Here is a 26,119-nt window from a genome sequence, read left to right as displayed (position 1 = left end):
AAGAAGACATCCCCACTGTGTCTGCATAGGGATCAGGGAGGTAAGGAAGTGCTGCTAAGTGTGACCCAGGCAGAGTCAGTGCATATCCTCATGGGACAGTGTGTCTCTGGTTGTCTGACTCAGGGAAAGGCTGTGTGTGTGTGCCTTGTGTGAGTGTGTGTATACGTGTGTGCACTCATGTGTATGTATGTATGTGTGTGTGTGTGTGCAATACCCAAATGGTCTATCATGTGATCTAGGAAATGGGGAGAGGAAGAAAAGACATAGAAATGAAGGAGAGAGAAGTAGAGAAGATAAAAGGAGGCAGAGAGAGAGAGAGAGATATTGGTTAGAGTTGAAGGAGAGGATCTGAGCAATCATCCTTGGAAAACTCAAGGGATAGATTCTTGACAAATGGACTCTTGGAATTCGATCTAAGGAGGCTGGTCCTGTGCTCAGACATGAGGTAATTGGAAAAGTGTTGTCCTGCCCTCACTGAACTCACGATCTGTTGAGGAAAGGAGATCATACACAAAGAATAATGCTAAGTATTACAAATTTCAGGGCAGAAAGAGATCAAGGTGGGTGGAAATTGTTAGAACAGTCTTCCGGAAGAGGTGAGTGTTCAGAGAGCAAGTCTCAGAAGTGGGTGCTGCTGAGATGGCCCTGGTCTTGCATAGGTCCTGACGGGGTGTGCTGTGTGGGGTCTGCTCGCAGGGCTGACGGTGCGGATCTGGGTTCCAGGGCTCAGGATGCTGTTGCTACGAGCTGTTCTATTGCTACTGGTCCTGCCCATTCGCGGCCAGGAGTCTGAGACAGAAGGGCCTGGCGTCGTGGTTCCCCTGCCAAAAGGGGCCTGCACAGGTTGGATGGCAGGCATCCCGGGGCATCCCGGCCACAATGGGACCCCAGGCCGGGATGGTAGAGATGGCACCTCGGGTGAAAAGGGTGAGAAAGGAGATCCAGGTAAGAACAAGGTTTTCGGCTTCCATTGTCATAGACTTCTGTGGGGTGGAAGAGGCATTAGCTATTGACTAAGGCCTAGACACAGGGAGGAAGCAAATTTGTTTTCTGTGACCCACAAGCAACCCGAAATGGATTTGGGTTCGCCTCTGAGAATAGGTGGTACCTGTAAAACTAGTACGCTCAACTCTGCTCTAGCCACATCACGTTCTCTGTACCTTTTCCCATCCCCACCTCATCCATCACTATGCCCAATCTGTTCACATTCATGTTACCCTTCATTTCCGCTAACTTCCCATTCCACCCAGGGGCATTCACACATAATGCACACTCTTACAGCTCACGGTCCTGCTCCTCAGGAACTCTTGGTCTGATTAAGGACGTAAGTCTAATGCACAAAGCTGTTAAGGATTACTACGAGAAAGCCTATTCCAAATATGCCAAGTTGAATGTGGACTAATGCCTGAAGTACGGAACCGAGACAAAATGCTCTCAATGCAGATCCGGATTATCAACAATGAAGGCTTTAAGAAGGAGGTGGGACTGGAGCCAGGCCTTAAAGGATGGGTAGACAGAATAGAGAGAGGGCATTCCAGACAGAGGGGATAGAAGTATGGTTGGTTGAGCCAACATGTGAAGGGCTGGCAGGGTGGAGGGTCTATGATGGAGACTTATAGGGAATGAGGTTGGAGATGAATTAATGGGAGCCTGCTGTGGGATGTAGAAGGAGAAGGTATAACTCACCTCTTTGGGAGCCCCCATCTCTGCTCGTCGGGCAAGTTGTGGGTAAGGGAGATAAGGACGGTGTTTTAGGTTAGAACTAACCTAGGCAGGAGTTCTGTTTCTGTGGTCACTGAAGTCTTCTCGTTCTCTAGGTCTTGTTGGTCCTAAGGGTGACACTGGTGAAACTGGAGTAACTGGGATTGAAGGTCCCCGAGGTTTTCCAGGAATCCCAGGCAGGAAAGGAGAACCTGGAGAAAGTGCCTACGTATACCGCTCAGCGTTCAGTGTGGGATTGGAGAGCCGGGTCACAGTCCCCAATGTTCCCATTCGCTTTACCAAAATCTTCTACAATCAGCAAAACCACTATGATGTTACCACTGGAAAATTCCAATGCAACATTCCCGGGCTATACTACTTCTCCTACCACATCACAGTCTACTTGAAGGACGTCAAGGTCAGTCTCTACAAGAGAGACAAGGCGATGCTCTTCACCTACGACCAGTACCAGGAGAAGAATGTGGACCAGGCCTCTGGCTCTGTGCTCCTCCATCTGGAGATGGGCGATGAAGTCTGGCTCCAGGTGTATGGGGATGGGGACTCTAATGGGCTCTATGCAGATAACGTCAATGACTCCACCTTTACAGGCTTCCTTCTCTACTATGACACCGTTTGATCACAACTAACTTAGAACCTCCACTGGGCCAGACAACCAAAAGTGAAAGAACAGTCTACAGGTTCTCAGTGTAGTTAGGAGATTAATTTTACTACCCAGTTGGAGGGCTCTGAACATTATTCATTCATTTACTCATTCATTCATCAAGTCCTTTAAAAAAAATTATATACTATGTTCCTGAAGAAGACATGGTCCCTGGCCTCAAGGATCTGCTATGTAGTAGCAATGAAAGGTTAAAAACATTTCCTGGGGTGCTTTGCACACATGGCAAGATACCTGACTACCATAAAGTATTTCACAGTGTTATTCTGTGTCTATTGTTTTTCCTCACATTCATGCCAACCCTGCGAGGTACACAGGAAACATATTATTCTCCTCTTTTTGCACTTGGGTTCTGAGCCTGAGAGTGACTGCCTAAGGTGACACAGGTATTAGGTGGCAGAGTTCGAAATCAAACCCAGGTCTAGAGACCTTCTCCCCTAGACCCTGCCCTTGTTTAGGAGTACACGGCCTCTTGGGAGTGTTGGTAAGGAGTCAATCACCCAGCTCATCTGAGGGCCTCCGAGTTGGCTTTCATGGTGAGTTATGCCTTTCCCCGGTAGAGCTGCGTCAGAGAAGGTGATTCTATGGCTATGTCCCATCCCAACTGGACTACTAATGGCCCCTGACTGACTGTACTTTGGCTTCTCTGTGTCTTTCCTCATGCTCTTCTCTCTAGCTCAGAAAGTGACTTCGATCTCCACAGGCTGAAATCCTCCCTGTTCCTCAGAGGCACCTAGTCAGGAAGCTTCTCTGATGGGCTCGCTCTTTCCTGCAAACCTTCCGCACACACTGTGCCCCTATGCCCCGCTATATGTTATGCTAGATGAGAGTCCTGAATGTGAAAGACATCCTTCCTCCAGGCCAGGGACGACTGATGGGAAAGAACTGAGCTTCCCTCACCACCGAGTCCCTTTGCAGGTCCTTGATAAATGCCTCATGAAGACCAACCTTTGGAATCTCATCCCTATGCAGAATTATCTCCAGTTCAGTCTCTCCATATAACTAAACCTGATCTATGAAAACATTTTCATTTTAGGAACTCCCTGAATTTAAGCACCTAATCCTTGTTCCACTGGATAGTTAGACTCTTTTCTACTGAGGTTTGGGATGACTGCTTTCCAGAATACTTAAAGAATTTTCCCTCAAGGAAGTAGCTTCCGTCCACAATGCAAAACACACAAAGGAATTTGGAAACCATTCTTTCCTTCAGCACCAACAGGGTCTGGCAAGACCTGGACCTTCTGAATCTATTCTTGTTCTTTAAGTGTTAAACAAAGAAGAAAAGAAGGGAAAAAAAAGAAAAAAAAAGAACTATCTGAGGTGATGGGCATGGTAATTAACTTGATTGTGGTGATCATTTCACCATTTTTATCTATAGCAAGTCATCACATTATACATCTAAATATACACAATTTTAATTGTCAAAATATTCCAAAAAAAGAAAACAGGTGATTGATCGTGGTACATATCTTCCCAGGAGACAATAGCTTGAATAAAGCTTTTCAGAGTTTTTAGCAAAAGTAGAGTCAATAACAGCGTTCTTCATAAACAGAAAGGGGAAACGGTTTTGTTGCTTACAGTTTTAAATTCTGAATGATTCCCTTTTGCATGTGTATTGCTAATCATGAAGCCATTATTATTTCTACATGCAAAGCCCTGTCTTTTAAAATGTTTGCATACCCTCATTGTCTACAAGTAAAGGTACTCTTCAGCATTAAAAGTAGAAGCACTTGAGTCCCACGAAAGACATGGGGTTTAGAGAGGAAGGAGTAAACTGTGTGTGAGGACTCCATGTTATGAACGACAGAAAACCCAACTGTAACTTGAGAGGAAAAAAAAAAAAAAGTTTCCCTTGCACGATGGAAAATACCAGAGCAGCTGCTCTGTCATGAGGCAAGGCTTAAACCAGAGGCTCAAGTGATATCAAAGACCTTTTTCTATCTGTTCTTCTACTCTGCCTTCAGCAGTGTAGGCTTAACACCCAGGCTCTACACAGTATACTTCTAGACTTTTCCTCAGGATATCAAAAGACTGACTGGTAGGGTTGCCTGGGTGGCTCAGTAGGATGAGTGTCTGACTCTTGATTTTGGGTCAGGTCATGATCCCAGGGTCATGGGGTTGAGCCCCGCTTTGGTCTCTGTGCTGAGTGTAGAGCCTGCTTGGGATTCTCTCTCTCCCTCTCCCTCTGCCCTTTCTCTGCGTGCACACGCTCTGTCTCTCACTCTCAAAAGAGAGAGAGAGAGACTTAAAAAAAAACAAAAGACTGACTGGTAGCGTGCCAGCTCTGGCACCCTCCCATCCCACCATCTGGCTAAAGGGATATCCTCTTTTCTGGTGGTTCCCAAGGAGGAGAGTGGAAGTTCTCTTTTCCAGAAGCCCCAGCAACTATGTCTTTGCACGCCATTGGCTCTGGCTACATTGTATGCCCATCTATGACCAATTATTTCGCTCAGGAGGATGGACTATATTTATTGACATAAGTTGATTATGGCTTAAGCTGAAGAAAGGGTATTTTCTCTAAAGCAAAACAGGACACAGTTACCAGAAGTGGGAGAGTGGATGATGAATTGCAAAAACACCTGCCCACAATAAACTCTCAGTGGCATGTTTGAATTTTCTTAGGTTTCTCAGGGAGATATTGCTGGAAAATTACTATCGGTTTTCCCTAAAATTTCAACAAGTAGCTAATGTCTGGCCATGCTCACAGTCCCACATCTGGGTAAGGTGGCTTCTTCACAGCACTGGACATAGTGCCACACTCACCGTAAGCTCCCTGGAGCGGGGTTAGTTCTTTGTGGAAACAGAGCCAATCTGCCCAATACCTCCTGAGAGAAGTTGTGGCCAATATTTTAGGATTAGTGGTCCTGTGTTATCTTCATGGCCCCATCATATCTTCAAATAATACTTATGGGTTTGTTTATTTCTCTTCAGTTCTGCCGGCTTTTGCTTTATGTATTTTGGAGTTCTCCTATTAAGTACATACTCATTTAATATTATGTCTTCTCGGCGAGTTTACTTTTTATCATTATATAACGCCTTTATTTATCTCCAGTGATTTTCCCTATTCTGAGGTCTATTTTGTCTGGAATTTATATAGGCACTCTAGCTTTCTTTTGATTGCTGTTTGCGTGGCATATCTTCTTCCATCATGTTGCTTTAAATCTATGCAGTTGACTCTTGAACAGTGTGGGGTTTAGGGGTACCAACCCTCCACACAGTAAAAAAATCTGTGTGTAAACTTGACTCTCCAAAAACTTGTCTACTATTGACCAGAAGCCTTAATGACAACATAAATAGTTGACTAACATGTGTCCTGTATATTATAGGTATGATATGCTGTATTCTTACAATAAAGTGAGCTAGAAAAAAGAACATTATTAAGAAAATTATAAGGAAGAGAAAATACATTTACATTATTGTATGTGTATTTATTGAAAAGGAATCTGTGTGTTAGTGGACCCATGCAACTAAAACCCATGTTGTTCTGGGGTGCCTGGGTGGCTCAGTCGGTTAAGCGTCCAACTCTTGTTTTTGGCTGACGTCATGATCTCATGGTTCACAGGTTCAGGTCCTGCATTGGGCTTTGCCCTGGCAGTGCAGAGCCTGCTTGGGATTCTCTCTCTCTCCTTCTCTCTCTGCCCTTCCCTCCCCCACACCTCCCCACACACTCTCTCTCAAAATAAATAAATAAACTTTAAAAAAGTAAAAATAAAACCCATGTTGTTCAAGGGTCAATTGTATTATTATACTTAAGATGTATTTTCTTATAGACTGTTTGTGATTGGGTCTTGTTTTTTTATCCCATCTGAAAACCTTCTCTTTTAATTGGTGTTTTAGACAATTCATATTGAATACAAGAGTTGTTATGGTTGGATTTAAGGCTACCATTTTGTTTTCTGTTTGCCTCCCATTTTATTCTCTTTCCTGGCTTCTTGTGGATTGGTTGAATATTTCATAGTATTTCATCTTAATTTATTTATTGGATTTTTGTCTATGTGTTGGTGGTATATTTTAGTAGTTGCTCTAGGAATACAGTGTATATGCCTAACTTTTCACAGTATAGTTAGAATTAATATTTTAGCACTTCAAATAAAATATAGATGCTTATAATCAAATAGCGTTCTTTGTCCGGATCTCTTTACATTGTGGTCTCTATGTATATCACATCTATATACATTGAAACATTACAATGTTAAAACTTTTGCTATTAAAATTCCTCCTCCACTAAGGGAGGCTGGAGCCAAGTAAGGTCTTGACTTACCCCAGCCTCTGAATTTTACTGTGCCTGGACTGGTTGATGAGAATATATTACACCCTGTGCAGAGACTAAAAAAGTCAGCGTGACCTCACCCACAGGGACCAAACTGGAAATAGTAACCTCCAAATTCAGAAATTTTGTTCATCTAGTGTTTTACTCAGGAATTTCTAGAAATATCCAGGTTTTGAAGAATGTTTTGAAAGAATTAGATTTTTTTTCCTTTAACCTTTTAGTTCTCACTCGGGTATTTTATAGTAAGTAAACATGAGTTTGAACAAAATTCACATGTCTGGGGCACCTGGGTGGCTCCGTCAGTTAAGTGTCTGACTCTGGATTTCAGCTCAGGTCAGGATCTCATGGCTCATGAGTTCAAGCCCCATGTCAGGCTCTGTGCTGACAGCACAGAGCCTGCTTAGGATTCTCCCTTTCCCTCTCTCTCTGCCCCTCCCCTGCTCTCTTTCTCTTTCTGTCTCTCTCTAATAAAGAAAAAAAAGAGAGAAAAAAATTCACATGCCCTTTGAACAAAAACCACATTTTCCCAAAAGGAAGTGAAGTGAGATCTCTTCAGTTTATCAGTTATGTGTGTTTTACAAGGTCAGTGTAAGTGGAGTCCCTGGGCCAAGATGAAGTCTTAGTGGGCAGTTCAGTCCGTGGTTAGAGTCAGGGCTGTGAACAGGCTCAGGGTCAGTGTGTGGTAAGGGCTACGTGTGGTGGACATCTACTGGATGTCCTGCCATTTCTCCCTGGTGCCCCCTCCCCACCACACCCCTCCCTCCCCCACCCCCCCCCCCCCCCCCATCCCCCCACCCTCCCTACCCCCGGTACTTCAGTTCAAGCAGTGAAGGTGGTCCATTCTGTGTTCCATTCTGATCTCTTTGTCCTAGAGGCTGTTGAATGAACCAGGGCAGGTGCTTCATCTAAGCCAGGCCAACCCAATTTCCCTCAGGAATATGAATGAGGATATATGCCAAACACGAAGATTCAAGGCTCATGGGTGGCTACCTTCTGCCAGACGGTCTAGAGAGAGAAGAGGTTCATCTTGGTGAAAGAACCAGTCTTAGGAACAGAACTGAAGGGATGCCTGGGTGACACAGTCAGTTAAGCGTCTGACCCTTGCTTTCAGATCAGGTCATGACCTCACGGTTTGTGAGTTTGAGCTCCGCATCAGGCTGTGCGCGGATGACGCGGAGACTGCTTGAGATTCTCTTTCTCCTTCTCTTTACTCCTCCCCCCCTTATACTCACTTTCTCTCAAAGTAAATAAACCAACTTAAAAAAAAAAAAGAAAGAAAGAAATAGAACTGAAAGTTGGAGGGAGAGTGAGAGCATTCTAGTTCCCAGAAGCTTTCCCCTTTTTGTTTCCATTCCTTCTTGACACAGCTGTATCGCTGCCCGTGGGTCCCCCGAGAACCAGTTCCTAGATTTTTGTACAATTTCTCCTTTTAACTTAAGCCAGCTTGAGTTGATTTCTGTTACAGTAAAACCTTGGATTGCGAGTAACTTGTTCTATGAGTGTTCTGCAAGACGAGCAAACATTGCTAATAAATTTTAACTTGATAAATGAGCGATGTCTTGCAAGAAGAATAGTACGTGACGCCGAATGTCGCATGATCACAACTGAGCCAATGGTTCCTCTCTCTCTGTCTCTGTCTCTCTCTCTCTGTGGGATTGTGGGTGATTGTTTCCCATGCTCAGATGCTTAGTCTCAGGCCATGGTGTTTGGCAGAAATCAGTGATTTTTCAGAAGGTTGGAAGGTGCCTACAACTGGCCCTAGTGTATTTTTTGTCATTTCAAAGCGCCTACGGACAGACCTTTGCTTTTCCATACAAAAGTAAGCTTAGGAATGCTTTGCTTCATTCTAGGTCATTAGGTAGGTTTCTTGTTAAAGTTGAACAAAAGAAAAAGATTCCACTGAGCCAATAGATAGCAGTGATTCCGTTAGCGACAGTGAAAGTCGTCCTACACAATAACCCTCCTTTCTCTCATCTTCCTCACACAGGCCACGAAGATTTTCAAAGGTAAGGGCCGGTTAATTTATTTTTCTTTATGTTTTGTATTTTCTTTGTGATTTTGTTTTACAGTATTGTAATCATTTTTATATGAATTTTTTTGGGGTTGTGGAACAAATCATCCGAATTTCCATTTTTTCTTATGGGGAAATTCGCTTTGATATACAGTGCTTTGGATTGCAAGCATGTTTCTGGAAATAATTATGCTTGCAAACTAAGGTTCTACTGTATTTGCATCCAAAGAATACAAGGGGTCAGAAATTAGTTTGTGACTCAGGAACCAGGCTGAGATCTAGTTAGGAAGAATATTTAGTAAAAAGGTAACATGGGGTGCCTGGGTGGCTCAGTCGGTTAGGCGGCTGACTTCGGCTCAGGTCATGATCTCGCAGTCCGTGAGTTTGAGCCCCGCGTCGGGCTCTGTGCTGACAGCTCAGAGCCTGGAGCCTGTTTCAGATTCTGTGTCTCCCTTTCTCTCTGACCTTCCCCCATTCATGCTCTGTCTCTCTCTGTCTCAAAAATGAATAAAGATTAAAAAAAAAAAAGGTAACAGAATTCCGTCATTAGACTGGAATTTAAAATAATTTTTTTTTCAGAAAAAAAAAGAATTAAGTTGCTAAGCCCCATGAAATCAAACCTAGAACTCCAGTTTCATCTAGATTTATTTTATTTGCAATTAATTTCCTAGCTGGTAAATCTCTTGTGGGCTTAGACTTTCTATTTCATCTCTGAATTTTTTATAAAGATCATTTATTCATTCAGTAAATATTTTATTGAGTTTCTGTGATGTGCCAGGCACATAATAATTTTTTTTTTAAATAATAGCATTGAAAATGATATAAAGGGGCACCTGGGTGGCTCAGTCGGTTAAGTGTCCGACTTCGGCTCAGGTCATGATCTCGCAGTTCGTGAGTTCAAGCCCCGCGTCGGGCTCTGTGCCGACAGCTCAGAGCCTGGAGCCTGCTTCAGATTCTGTGTCTCCCTCTCTCTCTCTGACCCTCCCCCGTTCATGCTCTGTCTCTCTCATCTCAAAAATAAATAAACGTTAAAAAAAAATTGAAAATGATATAAAGAACCGTTTTGAGGTACCTGTTTAAAATGCATTATTGTATTTAATTCTTACAACCCCTTGTAAATTATATATCCATAGACCCACCTGTGACGTGAGAACATGGGTGCTCGAAGAAACTAAGTTGTGGTTCAAAATCACGATGGGTAAATTGTAGAGCAAGGATTTGTACTCAGAGCTACCTGGCTCCAAAGCTCATGTGTGTAGAAAAAATAAATCCCAGTCCCTCTAGCCTGTCCTTCTTTCTAGTTTCAAGACATTTGGGGGGACAAGGCATTAATACAACCTGTAGCTCCAATGTCAGCAATCTTGTAAATACTGGTCGTGGAAAAACTTGCCTTTGTAAAATGAGTCATTAAGTTTGCTGTCTGACAGAAAGTCTGGTTGCTAAATGGAAATACGATGAAATGTCTCGCTCCTCATTCAGGTGGACAAGTTCTGAGGACTGGACTGAAGGTCTTTGTGAGTGTGGTGCGAGGGGAAAACAGGACCTTGCAAAATAACTTGTCTGCGCCAGCTGAAATAGGTTGAGTCAGTGTTCAACCATTTGTTGCTAACACATTATGGATTGGAGATAGAATGCTGAATCCTTCCCATGATAAAGCGTACCAAATTCTAATTTTTCTTAATGTTTATTTATTATTCAGAGTCAGAGAGAGACAGAGCGTGAGCAGGGGAGAGGCAGAGAGAGGAGGAGACACAGAATCCGAAGCAGGCTCCAGGCTCTGAGCTGGCGGCACAGAGCCCGATGCGGGGTTCGAGCTCACCTACTGTGAGATCATGACCTGAGCTGAAGTCGGACGCTTAACTGACCGAGCCACCCAGGCGCCCCAAAGCATAACAAATTCTAAATAGTGACTAGCATTATAATAAATAATGGACACCAAATATGTCCTTATCAAAACTGGGGACAAGACAAGACAACTACTGTTTCCATTCCTACTTAACAATATTCTGGAAGTTCTGTTGCTTTACCCTCTTGTTGTTGGGCTCCCTCTGAACACATTATTTTACTCATGCTTTCATCACAGTCTTCCACAGAACACACACTCTTAGGCGTTTTGGGTTTTTTTTTTTTTAATTTTTTTGCTTGGCTTATATATTTTTTCTGCCCACCTGGTTCTTGGTTCCTCTCTGGCACACTGTGCTTGTTTCTCTCCTTGTTCTTCTGTAGTAGATCTGATTAATTCTAGCTTGCTGGTGGTGCCTGTGGGCAGCTGTTTCCAGACCCTCACCTCTCCCTGAGACAGTGAGGGTGAGTTCTCTGGGACTTGCATCCCTGACGCTTGCAAGTCTCGCCTCCAGGCTACAGGGTGGAGCTAAAATCTTGCGTTCTGTCCCCTCGTCTGAGACTGAGGGCAGAAAGATTAGGAACAGACCTCTGCTGGGGGCTGTATGCAGCCTTTGTTGAGTACCCTGGGTTTTAGTCTGTCTTCTGAACTGATGTTAAATATCTGGTCCCAAGAATTAAGCTGTCGTGTTGGCCATGCTTCCTGTCCTCATGGTAGAATACCTCTGAGTTCCTGATGGTTTCCTGGGGCTTTTCCTGTGTCCACCAAGATCTGAAGTTGGGGCCTATACTCTGATGAGTGTTTCCTGGGCTGCTTACTTCCTCTGTCTGTGTTCCCCTCGGTGGTATCAGTGAAAACTCAGGAATTTGTCCAGTGTTCTTCCCTCCTCAGTGTCAACATGGTGGGGCTGTAGCGGGATTAGAAGCCAGGTCTTGTTCTGACAGAATCTTTTCTTTCTTTCCTCAATAGCCACATTTTGAAGACGATAACTTGTAGCCATGCTCCTTTTCTTATTTTGCTCCTGCTGGTGAATTTTCAGAGGTGTTCGTTTTCTCCTTTTGTGGTCATCACCTGAGAGCAAACAAGTGAGACCATATAACAACAAAATTAAAAAAATAATAATGTACAAGTGGGCATGGCAGCTAGCCTTACCTAGATGTTGAAGCACATTACAAAATCATGGCAATTAAAGCAGAATATTCCTGGTGTAAGAAGAGACAGAATAATGGGAGATCAGATTGCCCAGAATTAGACCTTAAAATATGCAAGTTGAATATGTGATCAAAGAAACTTTATGCATTCCATTTGTTTAGAACAAAGGAAAACAAGCTCATATGAGCTTGAAATGGATTGCAGGTTCAGGGCGCCTGGGTGGCTCAATCGATTAAGCATCTGACTTTGGCTCAGGTCATGGTCTCACAGTTTGTGGCTTCGAGCCCTGCGTCGGGCTCTGTGTTGACAGCTTGGAGTCTGGATCTTGCTTCGGGTTCTGTGTCTCCTCCTCTCTCTGCCCCTCCCATGCTCATGCTCTATCTCTCAAAAACAAATACACATTAAAAAAAGTTAAGAAAAAAAGTCAAATTGATAAAAACACAATGTCCCCAGTAAACACATGGGTAGGGACATGAAGAGACAAGCCACAAAAAGGAAGAAAGGAAATGACTTATAAGTTTATGCAAATACGTTTCTAATAAATACAAATTAAAACAAAGTTATGCCATGTTATTTTCAAGTATATAACTAATGAAATATCGTTTTAAGTAGTAATATTTAATGTAGTCATGAATTTGGTATCTTTAGGCACTTTTGTTGAGGTTAGTAACAATACAACAACTCTTTGGGTATAAATTACTAACATTTTACCATGGACATTTAAAATGTTCATATGTTTTCCCCAATAATTAAATTCCTGAGATTATATATGAAGGAAATAACCCTAAAGGCAGGAAAAAAATCTCTGGGTACAAAGATATTTATTGTAGTAGAATTCATAATGAAGAAAAATTGGAAACAAGTTAAGTACCCGATAATGGAGGGGTGGTTATAATCATGGCATGGTTGCATGATGAGATACCCATGAGCATGATATTTGCAAATAATTCTGAATTACCCAAGAAATGCTTATATAATTATGCTAAGTTCAAAATTTTTTTTTATGTTTATTTATTTTTGACAGAGAGAGAGAGAGAGAGAGAGACAGAGCATGAGCAGGGGAGGGGCAGAGAGAGAGAGGGAGACACAGAATCTGAAGCAGGCGCCAGGCTCCAAGCTGTCAGCACAGAGCCCCACGCGGGGCTCGAACTCACAGACTGCGAGATCATGACCTGAACCGAAGTCGGACGCTCAACCGACTGAGCCACCCAGGCGCCCCTATACTTATGTTAAGTTTACAAAAAAAAAAAAAAAAAGGATACAGAATTGTGGGTATAGTTAGTAGCACGCATAGAAAATAATTGGAATAAAAACTCACAAAAATACTACAAAAATCCAGGTATCTTTGATGGTGGAATTAATAGTACTTGTTTTTCCCTTTCATACTTTTCTGTTTTATCGTCGACTCTGGGCTACAAGTAGCAGAAACACAACTCCGACCAGTATAAGCAAAAATCAAAATGTATCAGTCAAGTAACCAAAAATCACAGGGATAGAGCATACTTCAGTCTAGATCCAGGGGCTCTAGTGACATGGTGATGAGTCTAACTGTCCTCACTTCATCTGGTTTCTGCCTCTGTTAGTGGATCAATAACATTTTTCCTTGATACAGATGGCTTCTTTTGTGAGACCAGAGAAGACGGCGGGAAAAGATGTCTATTTCTGTCATTCTTCTAGCTCCGCATCCCCGAACTGAAGAACTTTTCGCTCTTCTGATGTCTGTACGTCAAACCCTCCTGAGGACAAACTGGAGGTTGCCAGAGAGAAGGGGGCTGGGGGGGGGGGCTGGGCAAAATGAGAAGAAGGGAGTGGGAGGCACAGGCTTCTAGTTATGGAATGAATAAGTCATGGGGATGAAAGGCACAGCGGAGGGAATATAGTCATGATACTGTTGTAGGGTGACAGATGGTGAGCTCAGCATAGCATACAGAGCTGGGGAATCACTAGGCACACACCTGAAACTAACGTCACATTGTGTACAAGCTATATTTCACTTAAAACCCAAAAACCCTGCAGTCTGTGATTAACCGTGTTAGGTCACATGGCTGCCTTGATCTAACGGGCACACACCCACTTCTATTACTAGTAATGGAGGAGAGCAGTGGCGGTGGGGGCGGGGAATATGTACAGGGAGTTAGTCCCACCTGAATCACTTTTGATGCGAGATCTGCAGGAAGGAGTGCTTCCAGAATGTGGGGAAAGAGGGGAATACGGCAATCTTCCATACCAAACAAGCATCACATATAAACTGAAAAAAGAAACCTCACCTTTAGAGCAAACTATGACCACTCACCCACCTCTCCCCAACCCTTCACCAAGAAAGGAAAAAACCCAGCATTATTCAGATTTGACTGGTAAGAGCATGTCATTTCTCGCACCTAAGCTCAAGAAACTAAACCAATGAATTAAATAACCAAAAAGAAATAATTCTTACAATTGAAGGTGATACACAGTTATAAAATAGTGGGAGCATCGAGCTTAGCAGTAAAGCGAAAAGCTATTTTGAGGTAAAGCTCATACTACTGGCAAAATATATTAAGTCCTGAGTTATGATATACAAAAGCAAACATTTTTTTTAAAATTTTTTTTTCAACGTTTTTTATTTATTTTTGGGACAGAGAGAGACAGAGCATGAACGGGGGAGGGGCAGAGAGAGACACAGAATCGGAAACAGGCTCCAGGCTCCGAGCCATCAGCCCAGAGCCTGACGCGGGGCTCGAACTAACGGACCGCGAGATCGTGACCTGGCTGAAGTCGGACGCTTAACTGACTGCGCCACCCAGGCGCCCCTACAAAAGCAAACATTGAGTTAAAAGCCTGATCCATCCCGGGGCGCCTGGGGGCTCAGTGAGTTAGGCGTCAGACTTTGGCTCAGGTCATGATCTCCCGGTTTGTGGGTTCACGCCCCACATCTGTGCTGACAGCTAGGAGCCTGGAGCCTGCTTCAGATTCTGTGTCTCCCTCTCTGCCTCTCCCCAACTCACGTTCTCTCTCTGTCTCTCAAAACTAAATAAACGTAAAAAAAAAAAAAAAAAAAAAAAGGCTGATCCACCAATCAAAAGACCCAAAAAAACAAAACCGAAAAACAAACTCAAGTAAGGACATGAGAAGGGGCTTTCTCTATATCGGCAAAGTGTTAGGGGTTCCAGTGAGAATTTGGTGACCATCCCACTCGTAAGGCTTTCCCCAGAACATTTTCTTGCAAAGGGAACTGTTCTGATGGGGATAAGAGCTGAAGGCTTTTAGGTAAATAAGCAGTGCTGAGATTAAGACTCAGGACAGTCTTACCCAATCCAATCATTCACGTTTCCCGATTCAATGGCAGTTTGTTCGTTTTCATTGCTCGGTAATATTCCATCGTATGAATGGAACACAATCAGTTTAGCCATTGATGGGCATTTGGGGCCTTTCTAGTATTTGGCCATTACAAATAAATCTGCTGTGAGCATTTTGGGCAGCTCTTTTTGTGGGCATATGTTGCTACTTTTCTTCAGTAAATACCTAGAAGTAGAATTTATGGGCCAAATGGTAGGGGAAAAATTAACTTTAAAAAAAAGCTGTCAAACTCTTTTCCAAAGTAACTGTACCATTTTATATTTCCACTGGCAGCATATGAGACTTCCAGATGCTTCACATCCTTGCCAACACTTATTATTTTCAGTCTTTCTTCCTTTTAGCTATTTTAGTGCCTGTGAAGTGAGATTTCATCTTAGTTTTGGTTTATATTTCCCTCATGACAAATGAGGTTAAAATTTTTTAAATGTGCATAATGAGTATTTCTATATATTCCTTTGTGAAGTTCCTGCTCAAATCTTCTGCTCATGAAAAAAAAAATTGAGAGGCCATGGCACTTAAACCGCCTCCCTCATTATCAACATCCCCCACCAGAATGGTACATTTGTTACAAATGATGTTCCTACATTGGCATCATTATTATGTAGAGTTTACGGTTTACATTAGGGCTCACCTTTGGTGTTTCACATTCAGTGGGTTTGGACAAAAGTATAATAATACTCGTATTATTTGGACACTTGGATGGCTCTGTCAGTTAAGTGTCCAACTTCGGCTTGGGTCATGATCTCACTGTTCGTGAGTTCAAGCCCAGCATCAGGCTCTGTGCTGACAGCTCAGAGCCCGGAGCCTGCTTCAGATTCTGTGTCTCCCTCTCTCTCTGTCCCTCCCCCCCACTCTCTCTCTCTCAAAAATAAATAAACATTAAAAAAACTAAAAAATAATACTTGTATTATTGTATAATAATATTATCCTTTTAAAAAACATAATATTTGTCATATATTCTTTATTATATGATCCTACGGAGTATTTTCGCTGCCCCCAAATTCTCTGTGTTCCACCTGTTTAAGCTCTGACTCCAAATCCTGACAATCATGGATTTTTCTACCGCCTCCAGTTTTACCTTTTCCATTAGTTGGAATTATTCCATATAGTTGGAATCATACAGTAGGTAGCCTTCTCACATTGGCTCCTCTCACTGGACAATACACAAACCAGTTTTTTTTTTATCTTTTACTATAAAATTGTCTTATGACCAATTAGTTATGTGGTGAAAAATGCTTGCAGCAAAAATGCCTATGGCAAAGATAGTTATGGCAAAAGTACCTACAACCAAATTTTCATTTCAGATATAGTACTTTCCAGTATCTAAATGTTCATTTGTTTTTTTTAATTTTTTAAAATATTTATTTATTTTTGAGAGACAGAGTAAGACAAAGTGAGAGGTGGGGAGGGGCAGAGAGAGAGGGAGACACAGGATCGGAAGCAGACTCCAGGCTCTGAGCTGTCAGCACAGAGCCCGACACGGGGCTCAAACCCACAGACTGTGAGATCATGACCTGAGCCGAAGTCGGACGCTCGACTGACTGAGCCACCCAGGCACCCCTTCATTTGTTTTTTGTATTTGCATTTCTTATCTCATTATGTTGTTTTCCTTTATATCATTGAGAATATGAAGCATATTTATAATAGCTGTCTTCATGTCCTTTCATTTTGTTCCATCATCCCTGGCCTTTCTGCATCTGCTTATATTGACTAGTTTTCCTTATGGTTATGAGTCACATTTTCCTTCTTCATAGATCTAGTAAGGCTTGGTTGAGCTCTGGACATTGTAAATTTTAGATCACTGAACTTTGGCTTTTGTTGTATGTCTTTAAAGAATGTTAGTTTTTTGTTTGTTTTGCTATGCAGTTAAATTATTTGTGGATTCATCTTCTAGGAAGAATCTAGAATAGCGTGTATTGTAAAGCTAATTTATCCCCACTGTTTTAGCTTGCATCTCCTGGAGTCTCTACTAAAGGCCTGGTGTATTCCATATGGCCTTTCTGCTCTAATTAGTGGGGATTTGAACAATTCCGGGTGCTCTATAAGCTCTGTGAATTTTTTGGCTGTCTTTCTCTGGAAGTAATTCTTTAAACAAATCGTTCTTTGATGTCATGGGATTTCACTCTATCATGTACGGACTGGTTTTTAGTCAAATATGAAAAGACAATTTTTGTTTAAATTATACTTTAGTTTGTACACTTTATACAAATCCCTATTTCTGGAATTTTTTCTTTGTATTGTTCTCCTTTTTAGGAATTATGCCCTATAAATTTAGTCTCTGCAGCCTTCCTGAGCTCCAATCTTTATTTTCTCAGCTCAGTTTGAGTCCCCCTCTAGTTGTGCCACAATTTGGATATTGCCTCCAGGCGGAAAGGTTGGGCGAGTGTAGGGCGTACCTCATTTGTTTCCCTTCTCCCAGGGATCATAAGCCTGCACTACCTGTTGTCCAATATCTGAACTCTGTGTTTCCTCTGTTTCCTCCAGTTTTCTAGTTGCTTGTGGTGGGAGGGATATTTCCAGACTCCATTGCTCTACCGTGGCTGGAAATGCAACCCCAGAGTTTCATGATACTGGAGAATTATCAGTTGCTTAGCCTATACATTTCTGGCTCTTTTGGCTTTCAGTTCAATGAATAAGCAGACTTTAAAGGGTATTTGGTATTTCTTTGTTATTGAAGTATAAAGGCACTTGGTTTTATGTAAGCTGCTGGTCATTTATCAGTGGCCAAAATATTTAATAATATATATTTTTCTTTTTTTTTAAGTTTATTTATTTATTTTGAGAGAGAGAGAGAGAGAGAGAGAGAGCACATGCATGAGCAGGGAGAAGGGCAGGGAGAGAGGGAGAGAGAGAATCCCTCAGTCTCACAAACAGTGAGATCATGACCTGAGCCAAAAGCAAGAGTCAGATGCTAAACTGACTGAGCCACCCAGGTGCCCCTAATATATATATTTTTCTGATTACAAAGATAATGAATTTTCATCGCAAAACAATTGGAAAGTGCGAAACAGTTTACAGAAAAACATTCCTAATTCTAGTTCCCAGAGACTGTTAGAATAAACATTTGACTCTATCAGTTCTTTGGTGTATATGTATAAGTTGATAGTGATCTCTTAAGTTCCGGTATTGGAGGACGTGGTAGGGTGTCACAGATAACCCCCAAAGTAGAATTTAAACAAAAATTGTCAGAATATTTTAGAATATAGTTTGGAGGTAAAATAAGTTGGTTTAGAGTATATTTAACATTTAAACAACCCATGCCATCTATCTATCTATCCATGTATCTCTCTATATCAAATCATGTTGTACACCTGAAACTAATATAATGTCACACGTCAGTTACATTTCAACTAAAATAAAACACCGCACTAGACGCATGGATGTTCGTTTTACTCTGGCACAAGGGTTGCTAATCTTTCCTAAGGACCAGTTGAGTTTTCCTAGGGGTCACTCACTCAAAAACTGAAGGAACTGTGGGCTTTCTTTGTTCTTAAATTTAACCAAGTGTGTTGAAAGGTAGCTGATTCCTTTTATCATAATCTTCATCCCTATGAATAGAAGGGCAGCATCTCTAATAATAAAAGGAATTCACCTTAAAATGGAAAAAAAAATCCACCCTAGGTTTGGGTTCTCAACATTTTTGAATTTATTGCATGCATTGAATTCTAGGAATTTTGGCAACACCCATGAAGGGCTTGCTAAACAAGTCAGTAATCACCACTATGGTAGTAGTGCCTCACGGTGTGATGCAAGTGCCCTTACCTATCGCACTAGTTACTTGGTTACCTTCCACACTGTTTCACAATTTGAGAACTCTGAGTCCCATGACTGTGCTATCATATATAGTTTCCAGTAAATGGATCTGAAGGTGGAATGAATCTCCGCTTAACATATTTTCTAAACTGCATAATTTTTACAGCAGAGAAAGAGGTGTTTGAAGGAAGGAAGAGCTTTAGGACCGGGGAGTCAGGTCAAGAATGGAGTTATTTTGCAAGGGCTCCCTGTGCTGGGATTAACTTTGGGGACTTTCTTTTGGACTTTGGCAAAAGCCATATTCTGAACATTTCCTTGGGATTGCTTTTCCTACAGTGTTGTAGTCTCCTCAAGTTTCCTGAGCCTTTTATTAAAGTCTTTTGTGGTGGGGTTGGGGACAAGAAAGGAGCAGGACAATCAAATAAGGTGAGGCTTGGCCCACATTAACCTCTAGTGTTCGTGGAGAGGAAACAACGAATTGTGGGGCTAGCTTTCAGGAGAGTGTGGCAGGAAACAGGTGGTCTGTGGCAAAGCTGGGAGAAAGTGCAGAGCGACTCCACCTGGAGTGACCTAAGACAGAACGTTTGCTTTTCCAGTATTTTTCCTGGAAGAAATAGACCTGTTCAAAGAGATAGGAGGAATAGGAAAGTTGGAGTATGCAGCACGTTTGTTAAAAAATTGGGATTGTAGTGAATAGCCAGTGTTCGCCCTTTCTCAGGTAAGTCGAATGTCATAAAATATAGTTTGTAAATGTGATTTTTATATGGATGTATAGTGTTCCATTATATAGATGTTCCTCAGTCAGTCTGGGCTGCTATAAATAGAATACCTTAGGCTGCATGACTAAAACAATAGAAATTTATTTCCTAGTTCTGGAGGTGGGCAAGTTTGAGATCAGGATGCTCTCATGGTTGGCTTCTGGGAGGACCCTTATCCTGGTTTGCAGATGGCCGTCTTCTGGCTGGGTCTTCACTCAGTGGACAGAGAGCGATCATCTCTCTCATGTCTCTTCTTACAAGGGCACTGATCCCATTCACGAGGGCTCTACCTAATCACCTTCCAATGGCCTCCAGATACCAACACATTAGCGTTTAGGCTTCAATAGTAAATACATTTGGGGAGGGGACACAAATATTTAGTCTACAGCAGGGTGTCACAGTGATTGATTAGGATAATGTTTATACCTAGAAATGAAACATGTTGGCAGATGTGTAGGCAGACGGGGCAAAATGCCTGACTATTGACTCTTTTGGGGAATGGTGTCAGAGCCCAGAAAAACTTGGAAATCTTCACTCTGGGCTGGTTGGCGGAGTATTAATTACAACTGGAAAGTGGAGATGAGGGGGAATACCTCATAGACTCACAGATGAATTTGAACGATGGTGTTAACGGAGTAAACTATAAAACCCGGGTTTATGAAAGTGTAACTGTTTTCTATAATTTGAGTTTGTAGAAAACTTCCTTAATATTCCAGTCCTGTGCATGTATAGGTGTTGACTAGCTGAAGTCTAGCAAAGGGTGAGTCAGGGCTCAGATAGGAGGTGAAGTGGCAAACAAAACAAAACAAAACAAAACAAAAAAAAACGGTTGAAGTAGCAAGTCTTTCTCCAACTCACACATTCCTTTTGACTTATTGGCAGCAAGATATTATCTAGTTTACAGTCTTGTTTACTTGGCAGGCACATTTATTTTAGTAAATATGAGTGCATTACACTGAATCCCAAAGACAAAGATCTTACTGTCTTCCTTACTCATAACAAAATCACAGCCACAAAAAAGGAAGTACGAATTCTGGTATTCAAATGAAAAGTTCTATTGAGTTGCTTTCCCACCCTGGAAAACTTTCTCTCACAGAATAATTTCAGGACGGATAATTCTATGAAGAATGATACAATGTTGTAAATGTCTGCATGCCAAACTGCTTTCAACGAGTGAGTGTTTTCTCTGGAAACTGGAAATTGTTTCCAGCCCAGCCCAGGCAATAGCATACTCCCTGTCTTCAATAATAAAGAGAAGGAGCCCTGAGTGTAACTCAGGTGTAACAGAGATGTAGGATATTTATAAGTAGTAATCTGATCAAAGAGAAGATAAAGATATGCCATGACTTCCCATATTTAACAAAAGAAGCTATTGTGACACCCCATCTTTCCCTACTATAGAGCAGTCTCATAAAAAAATCTTCATTTATTGAGAGAGAGAGGTATTCAAAATGTGTAGGGAATTAGTCTTTGCAGTGAACGTGAGAACTGAGATGTGAGCGTGTGTTTCCTTTGCTGTTCTTGACTTATCTTTCTTGCACATGAGCTAATACCGAGGTTGAGTGTTATCCATTCTATAAAGATAGATATTTTTCATTCAATATAACTACTGATGGCAACTACTTTGTGTATTCCCAAAATTCTTAAAAAGGATTGTTAAGGGCAATTCTAATAGATTTGACTATTGCCTTAAGCATCGTGACAGATTCTTCTGGAACTCCCTGTTATCTGCATGCTCCTCTGTATTTCCCAGGCTCCCTTGTTGGTCCCATAACTAGGTCCGGCCAATGGAGCGGAGATGGGTATCACTTCCAGGTTGAAGTAATGAAGAGTCTGATGTGCCTTCCCACACACTGTCATCTCCTTCCACAGTGAGAGTGGAGGTCATATGTTAATGATGGATAATGGGCATCATGGAGTGAAAGGACCCTGTATCCCTGAGGCACTTTTGGAGGAGAGCCTCCTTAGAGAGCTCCTCAACGTACATCAGACAATGGCACATACAAGAAATAAACCTTTATTCTGTTAAGATGGATTGTGTTATGAAATGTCTGGGGTCATTTATTATTGCTTCTAGCATTTCTTATCCTTTAGAAACCAACTTCCCACCTTCACTGTCAGCTGTCAAATAAACTCAGTTCTCCATCCATGTTTTCTCAGGACAGAGCACAGCAAGCTTCTGGATGTAGTTCTGGAAATAAACATTTAATTGTTAAAGAATACATCTGAGGGGCTCCTGGTGGCTCAGTTGGTTAAGCATCTGAGTTTGGTTCAGGTCATCATCTCACGGTTCGTGAGTTCAAGCCCCACATCTCACGGTTCGTGAGGCTCTGTGCTGACAGTGCGGACCCTGCTTGGAATTCTCTCTCTCACTCTCTCTGTGCCCCTCCCCTGCTCACTCTCTCTCTTAAAATAACTAAACATTAACAAACAAAGAAACTTTGTTTAAAGTTTTTCATAAATTGGATGAGAGGATTTATCCTGCTGAAAAGTGATCTTTAAAATACCTCATGTATGATTTTGGGGATATAATATGATAACATTTTCTGACTCTTGAGTTTTATAATTGAATTAAATATATCAATTTCATTGTGTTCTGAAATGAGTACTATGACCTCCAGGCCTCCTAGATACATTTGGGAAACCTTATATTCTTCTCAGGGCTAGAAAGCATGTATAATAACGGGAGGATCTTGAAATGTAAAATATTGATATTGTTTCCATCCATCCATTTAGCCATTCAACAAAAAGGTATTGATCATCTAATATTAGGCAGGATCTGTGCTGGGCACAGAGTAGAACTGTGTTGTCCAATTTTGCAACCACTAAAACATGTGGTTTTTTAAATTTAAATTCAAATTAATGTAAATAAAATAAAATAATTCAGTTCTTCAGTCACACTAACCACACGTCGAGTACCCGATAGTTATATACAGTTAGTAACTACTTTATTGGACAAGCACAGAAGACCATTGCCATCATCCAGAAAGTTCCACTGGACAGCACTTATCTAGAGGGAAGAGAGACATATAAACTCATAATTTCCCTTTGTCTTAATAATTGTTTCCATATGAATTAATAAAATGTGGTTAAAAGTTAAGAGAGGATCAGAAAGTGCACTGGGAAAACAATTTGAGCTAGGTCTTAAAAAAAGGAGAAGAAATTTACTAAACTGAGGAGCAAAGGAAGACATTCCAAAAAGAGTGAAGAGTCAAAGTCAAAAAAGCGTAAATGGGCTGATAAGGAAGGTGAGAAATTCAATGTGACTGGAAAGAAACATAGTAAGAGAAAAGACCAGAGATGACCTTCCATGTGGCAAGCTCAGGGAAAGAGACTGGTGGGGTAAAGTGTTTGGACTTCATCTTTGGTGATGGGAAGCCAACAAAAATCTAAGCAGGAGCATAATATGATCAGACTGGTATCGTATGAAGGTCACTTGCTGACATTATTACTGTTGAAAGACCAGATTAGAAGCTATTTGTTAGGAATCCCAGCAAGAGAAGACAAACGCAGTAGTGATTGAGTTGGGAGGAAAGACTCAATTCTAGAGATATTTCTACATTAGAATGATAAATTTAGGATATAACCATAGCCTACTTTTTGCTGTTCAATTCAGTTGGAGTGTTTGTATGAGTCAGGTAAAAGAAGTATGAGTGTGAGTTACCCGGATGTCTCAGCCTCTACTCACAGAATAAATATAAACAGATATAGGGTTTACACACGACTCTATCCTACCACACGAAGGCTGTGTTCTTGAGAAAGTGGTGGGTGTATCAGTCCAAAAGGGAAAATCGTTTGTGACCTTCTTACCATTTGGACACCCGAAGCTATCAGAAGCCCACTTTCTCCTATGATATCTGTTTCATGCAAGGCACTCTTGGGATGTTATTTCTGTATTGAGAATTATTGCCTTTTAATGAATTTGTTTTGTCATCTTACATTTCCATAATGTACTCTGAGGTATTTTAACACCGGGCTACTTATATATTGAGGGATGATGTTATGGATAGCAGGGGTGAGGTATTTGGAGTTTATGGACGTATGAGCCTTATGAAAATGTATTCTAAGGCGGGTGGGTGTCTGTTTGTGATAGAGCTTCTAGGAGCTGATCACAGTTGATAGGAGCCTGCTTCTTCAATTATGGTGACTTTCCGATTACCTTTTTGACCCATCCAAGTACATTTTCAGGCCACTTACAGTTTTGCAGAAAGTAGCAGGAAGTGTTTATGGTAGTCAGTTGTCCAGATTAAACCAGAGGCACCACTTCCTTTCGTCAGTTTGTCACTGAGCCTGGTTTCCTTCTCTTTTGGGTAAACATCCTTTTTAGATCCCTGTTTTCCCTCGAAGTCAGCACTTGCTTAATGATTTCCTGTTTCTGAGCAAGATCTTCCTGAGATCAAACATGAAATCAAGAGGGAGCAATGGGTAAGGCTGCCGTGGCCAGAGAATCTGAAGTCCTAGAACTTGTCTGGGTTATGGCAAGTTCAGGAATTAGAAGGTGGAGAGTCCGGGGTCCTCAGCCTGCTATCCATTCCCTTCCCGCAGGACTTCATAGAAGGCACTGAGGTACCCAAAGCTTCCTGGAAGTTTCTTTATACAGCTCTGTGGAAAAACAGCATTTAAGCCCCTCTTCTTAAATGGAAAAAAGGATTAAGTGAGAAATAAATGTTTTTCATTGAAGAATGGCGGGCAGCTTCTAATTAGTGTAATGCTTATCTCTAAGATTGAAGGCTACAAATGCTTGGAAGGGAACACATTTTTTGCCTCCTTTATGCTGTGGTAATTTTCCTGTGCCACTAACAATTTTATAAGGTAAGAACCTTCTCCGAAGTGATCATACACTTGATAGCTTATTTTTCTGATATGCAAAATAAATCTTTTTTGTTTTGAATGCTTCTGTTACATTGCTTATATTATTGTCACCAATCAGTGTCTAGTAGGAAAACTGATGATGAAATCACACTATATTCATGGGAGTAAAATGCTACCTAATAAGATTACTAATTCTTTTTTTTTAATGTGTATTTATTTTTGGGAAACAGAGAGAGACAGAGAGCAAGTGGGGGATGGGCAGAGAGAGAGAGAGAGAGAGAGAGAGGGAGACACAGAATCCGAAGCAGGCTCCAGGCTCTGAGCTGTCAGCACAGAGCCCGACGCAGGACTTGAACCCACGAGCTGTGAGATCATGATCTAAGCCGAAGTCGGACGCTCAACCGAGCCATCTAGGCGCCCCACTTTACTAACTCTTTCTTAAACTTGCCTTGTATTAAAACTTATAAAAATTCAACTTGCCATGGGGTTCAAGCCAAGTAACTATACTTAGTTACCTTCTTCTAACAGTAGAAATAAAAGTGATTCCAGTAGTTCTCCGGAATATTAAACACAAGGAAAACCTTTGCTTTGTTTACATTGGTTTTGACAGCCCCCAAATCATCCTTTCCTCAATTCATCCTGAACACACCGTGACTAAACTGGTTATGCTTGCCAAGCCAGGTTGTGCTACACAGGTAATGCACAGAGGCTGGCTGGGGGTAGGCAAGATAAGTGCTGTGTTGCAAGAAACTTCTGTGGGCATCATCTGGAAGCCCTTACCCTTTCTCCATGCTCTCTATCTGTTCTCCAAGCTAGTATACACTTTTTCAGGACTCCTGGACGTATTTCACTGCAAACAAGACTACCCGCTAACAATGTAGTGGTGAAGACGTCCCAGAGATTTTAGGTAGATTTACCCCCACTCTTCAATAATCAATCCATTCAGGGGTGCCTGGGTGACTCAGTTGGTTAAGCGTCCAACTTCAGCTCAGGTCATGATCTCACGGGTGGTAAGTTTGAGCCCCTCTGTGCTGAGAGCACTGAGCCTGCTTTGTATCCTCTGTCTCCCTCACTCTGCCTCTGCCTCTGCCTCTGCCTCTCCCTCTCCCTCTCCCTCTCCCTCTCCCTCTCCCTCTCCCTGTCTTTCTCTCTCAAAAATAAATAAACATTAAAAAAAATAATCAATACATTCAACAAAATATGTTGAGTTTCTCCTCTGGGCCTGACATTGGGTAGCTTGATGGAAATCAAAAGATGAGATTGAAAATAAGACATGGTTCATGCATGGAAAGACAGTATTATAAAAAAGATAATAATTTAAGAATTTATAAGAAAATCTCAAATTGATCTATAGAGTCAATGCTATTCCAGTCAAATTCCAATAAGGTTTTCATGGAACTTGACAGGCTGATTCTAACATTTCTATTGAAGAGCAAAGAGCTGAGAAGAGACAAGATTCCCTGAAAAAGGAACATGGTTGGAGATTTTTGTCCTACCGCATAATGGGACTTATTATGAAGCTATAGCAATGAAGACAGTGTGGCTTAATTCAGGAACAGACAAAGAAATAGAATCAGATATGAACCCATGCATATATGAAAATTGTATTCATAATGAAGGCTGTTTCTCAGATCAGTGGGAAAATAATGGATAATTCAATAAATGATGCTGGGATAAGTGGTTATATAGATTTTAAAAACCATGAAATTGAATCTCTTCCTTGGATCATGCACATAAGTTTATTGTAACTAAGTTAAAGACTTAAATATGAAAGAGAAAACTTTAAATTTTTAGAAAAAATATA

General features: G+C 41.5%; 1 protein-coding gene across 1 annotated transcript; it reads left to right on the top strand.

The window, feature by feature from the left end:
• Positions 1 to 640: 640 nt before the first annotated feature.
• On the top strand, positions 641 to 2,638 carry ADIPOQ (adiponectin, C1Q and collagen domain containing). The gene is made up of 2 exons (XM_049629543.1): positions 641 to 945; positions 1,818 to 2,638. The coding sequence occupies exons 1-2, from the start codon at positions 732 to 734 to the stop codon at positions 2,336 to 2,338; spliced, it is 735 nt and encodes a 244-aa protein (XP_049485500.1). The 5' UTR covers positions 641 to 731; the 3' UTR covers positions 2,339 to 2,638.
• Positions 2,639 to 26,119: the final 23,481 nt, after the last annotated feature.

The sequence above is a fragment of the Panthera uncia genome, chromosome C2 (assembly GCF_023721935.1).
Source record: "Panthera uncia isolate 11264 chromosome C2, Puncia_PCG_1.0, whole genome shotgun sequence".
In the NCBI taxonomy this organism is placed as follows: domain Eukaryota; kingdom Metazoa; phylum Chordata; class Mammalia; order Carnivora; family Felidae; genus Panthera; species Panthera uncia.
Note: the sequence above shows the minus strand (reverse complement) of the source record. Positions and strands in the feature narration are given on the sequence as shown.

Coding starts and splice junctions, on each gene's coding strand:
- ADIPOQ (XM_049629543.1), top strand. CDS start 732: ATGCTGTTGCTACGAGCTGTTCTATTGCTACTGGTCCTGCCCATTCGC. Junction 946..1,817: donor GGGTGAGAAAGGAGATCCAG/GTAAGAACAAGG, acceptor CTCGTTCTCTAG/GTCTTGTTGGTCCTAAGGGT.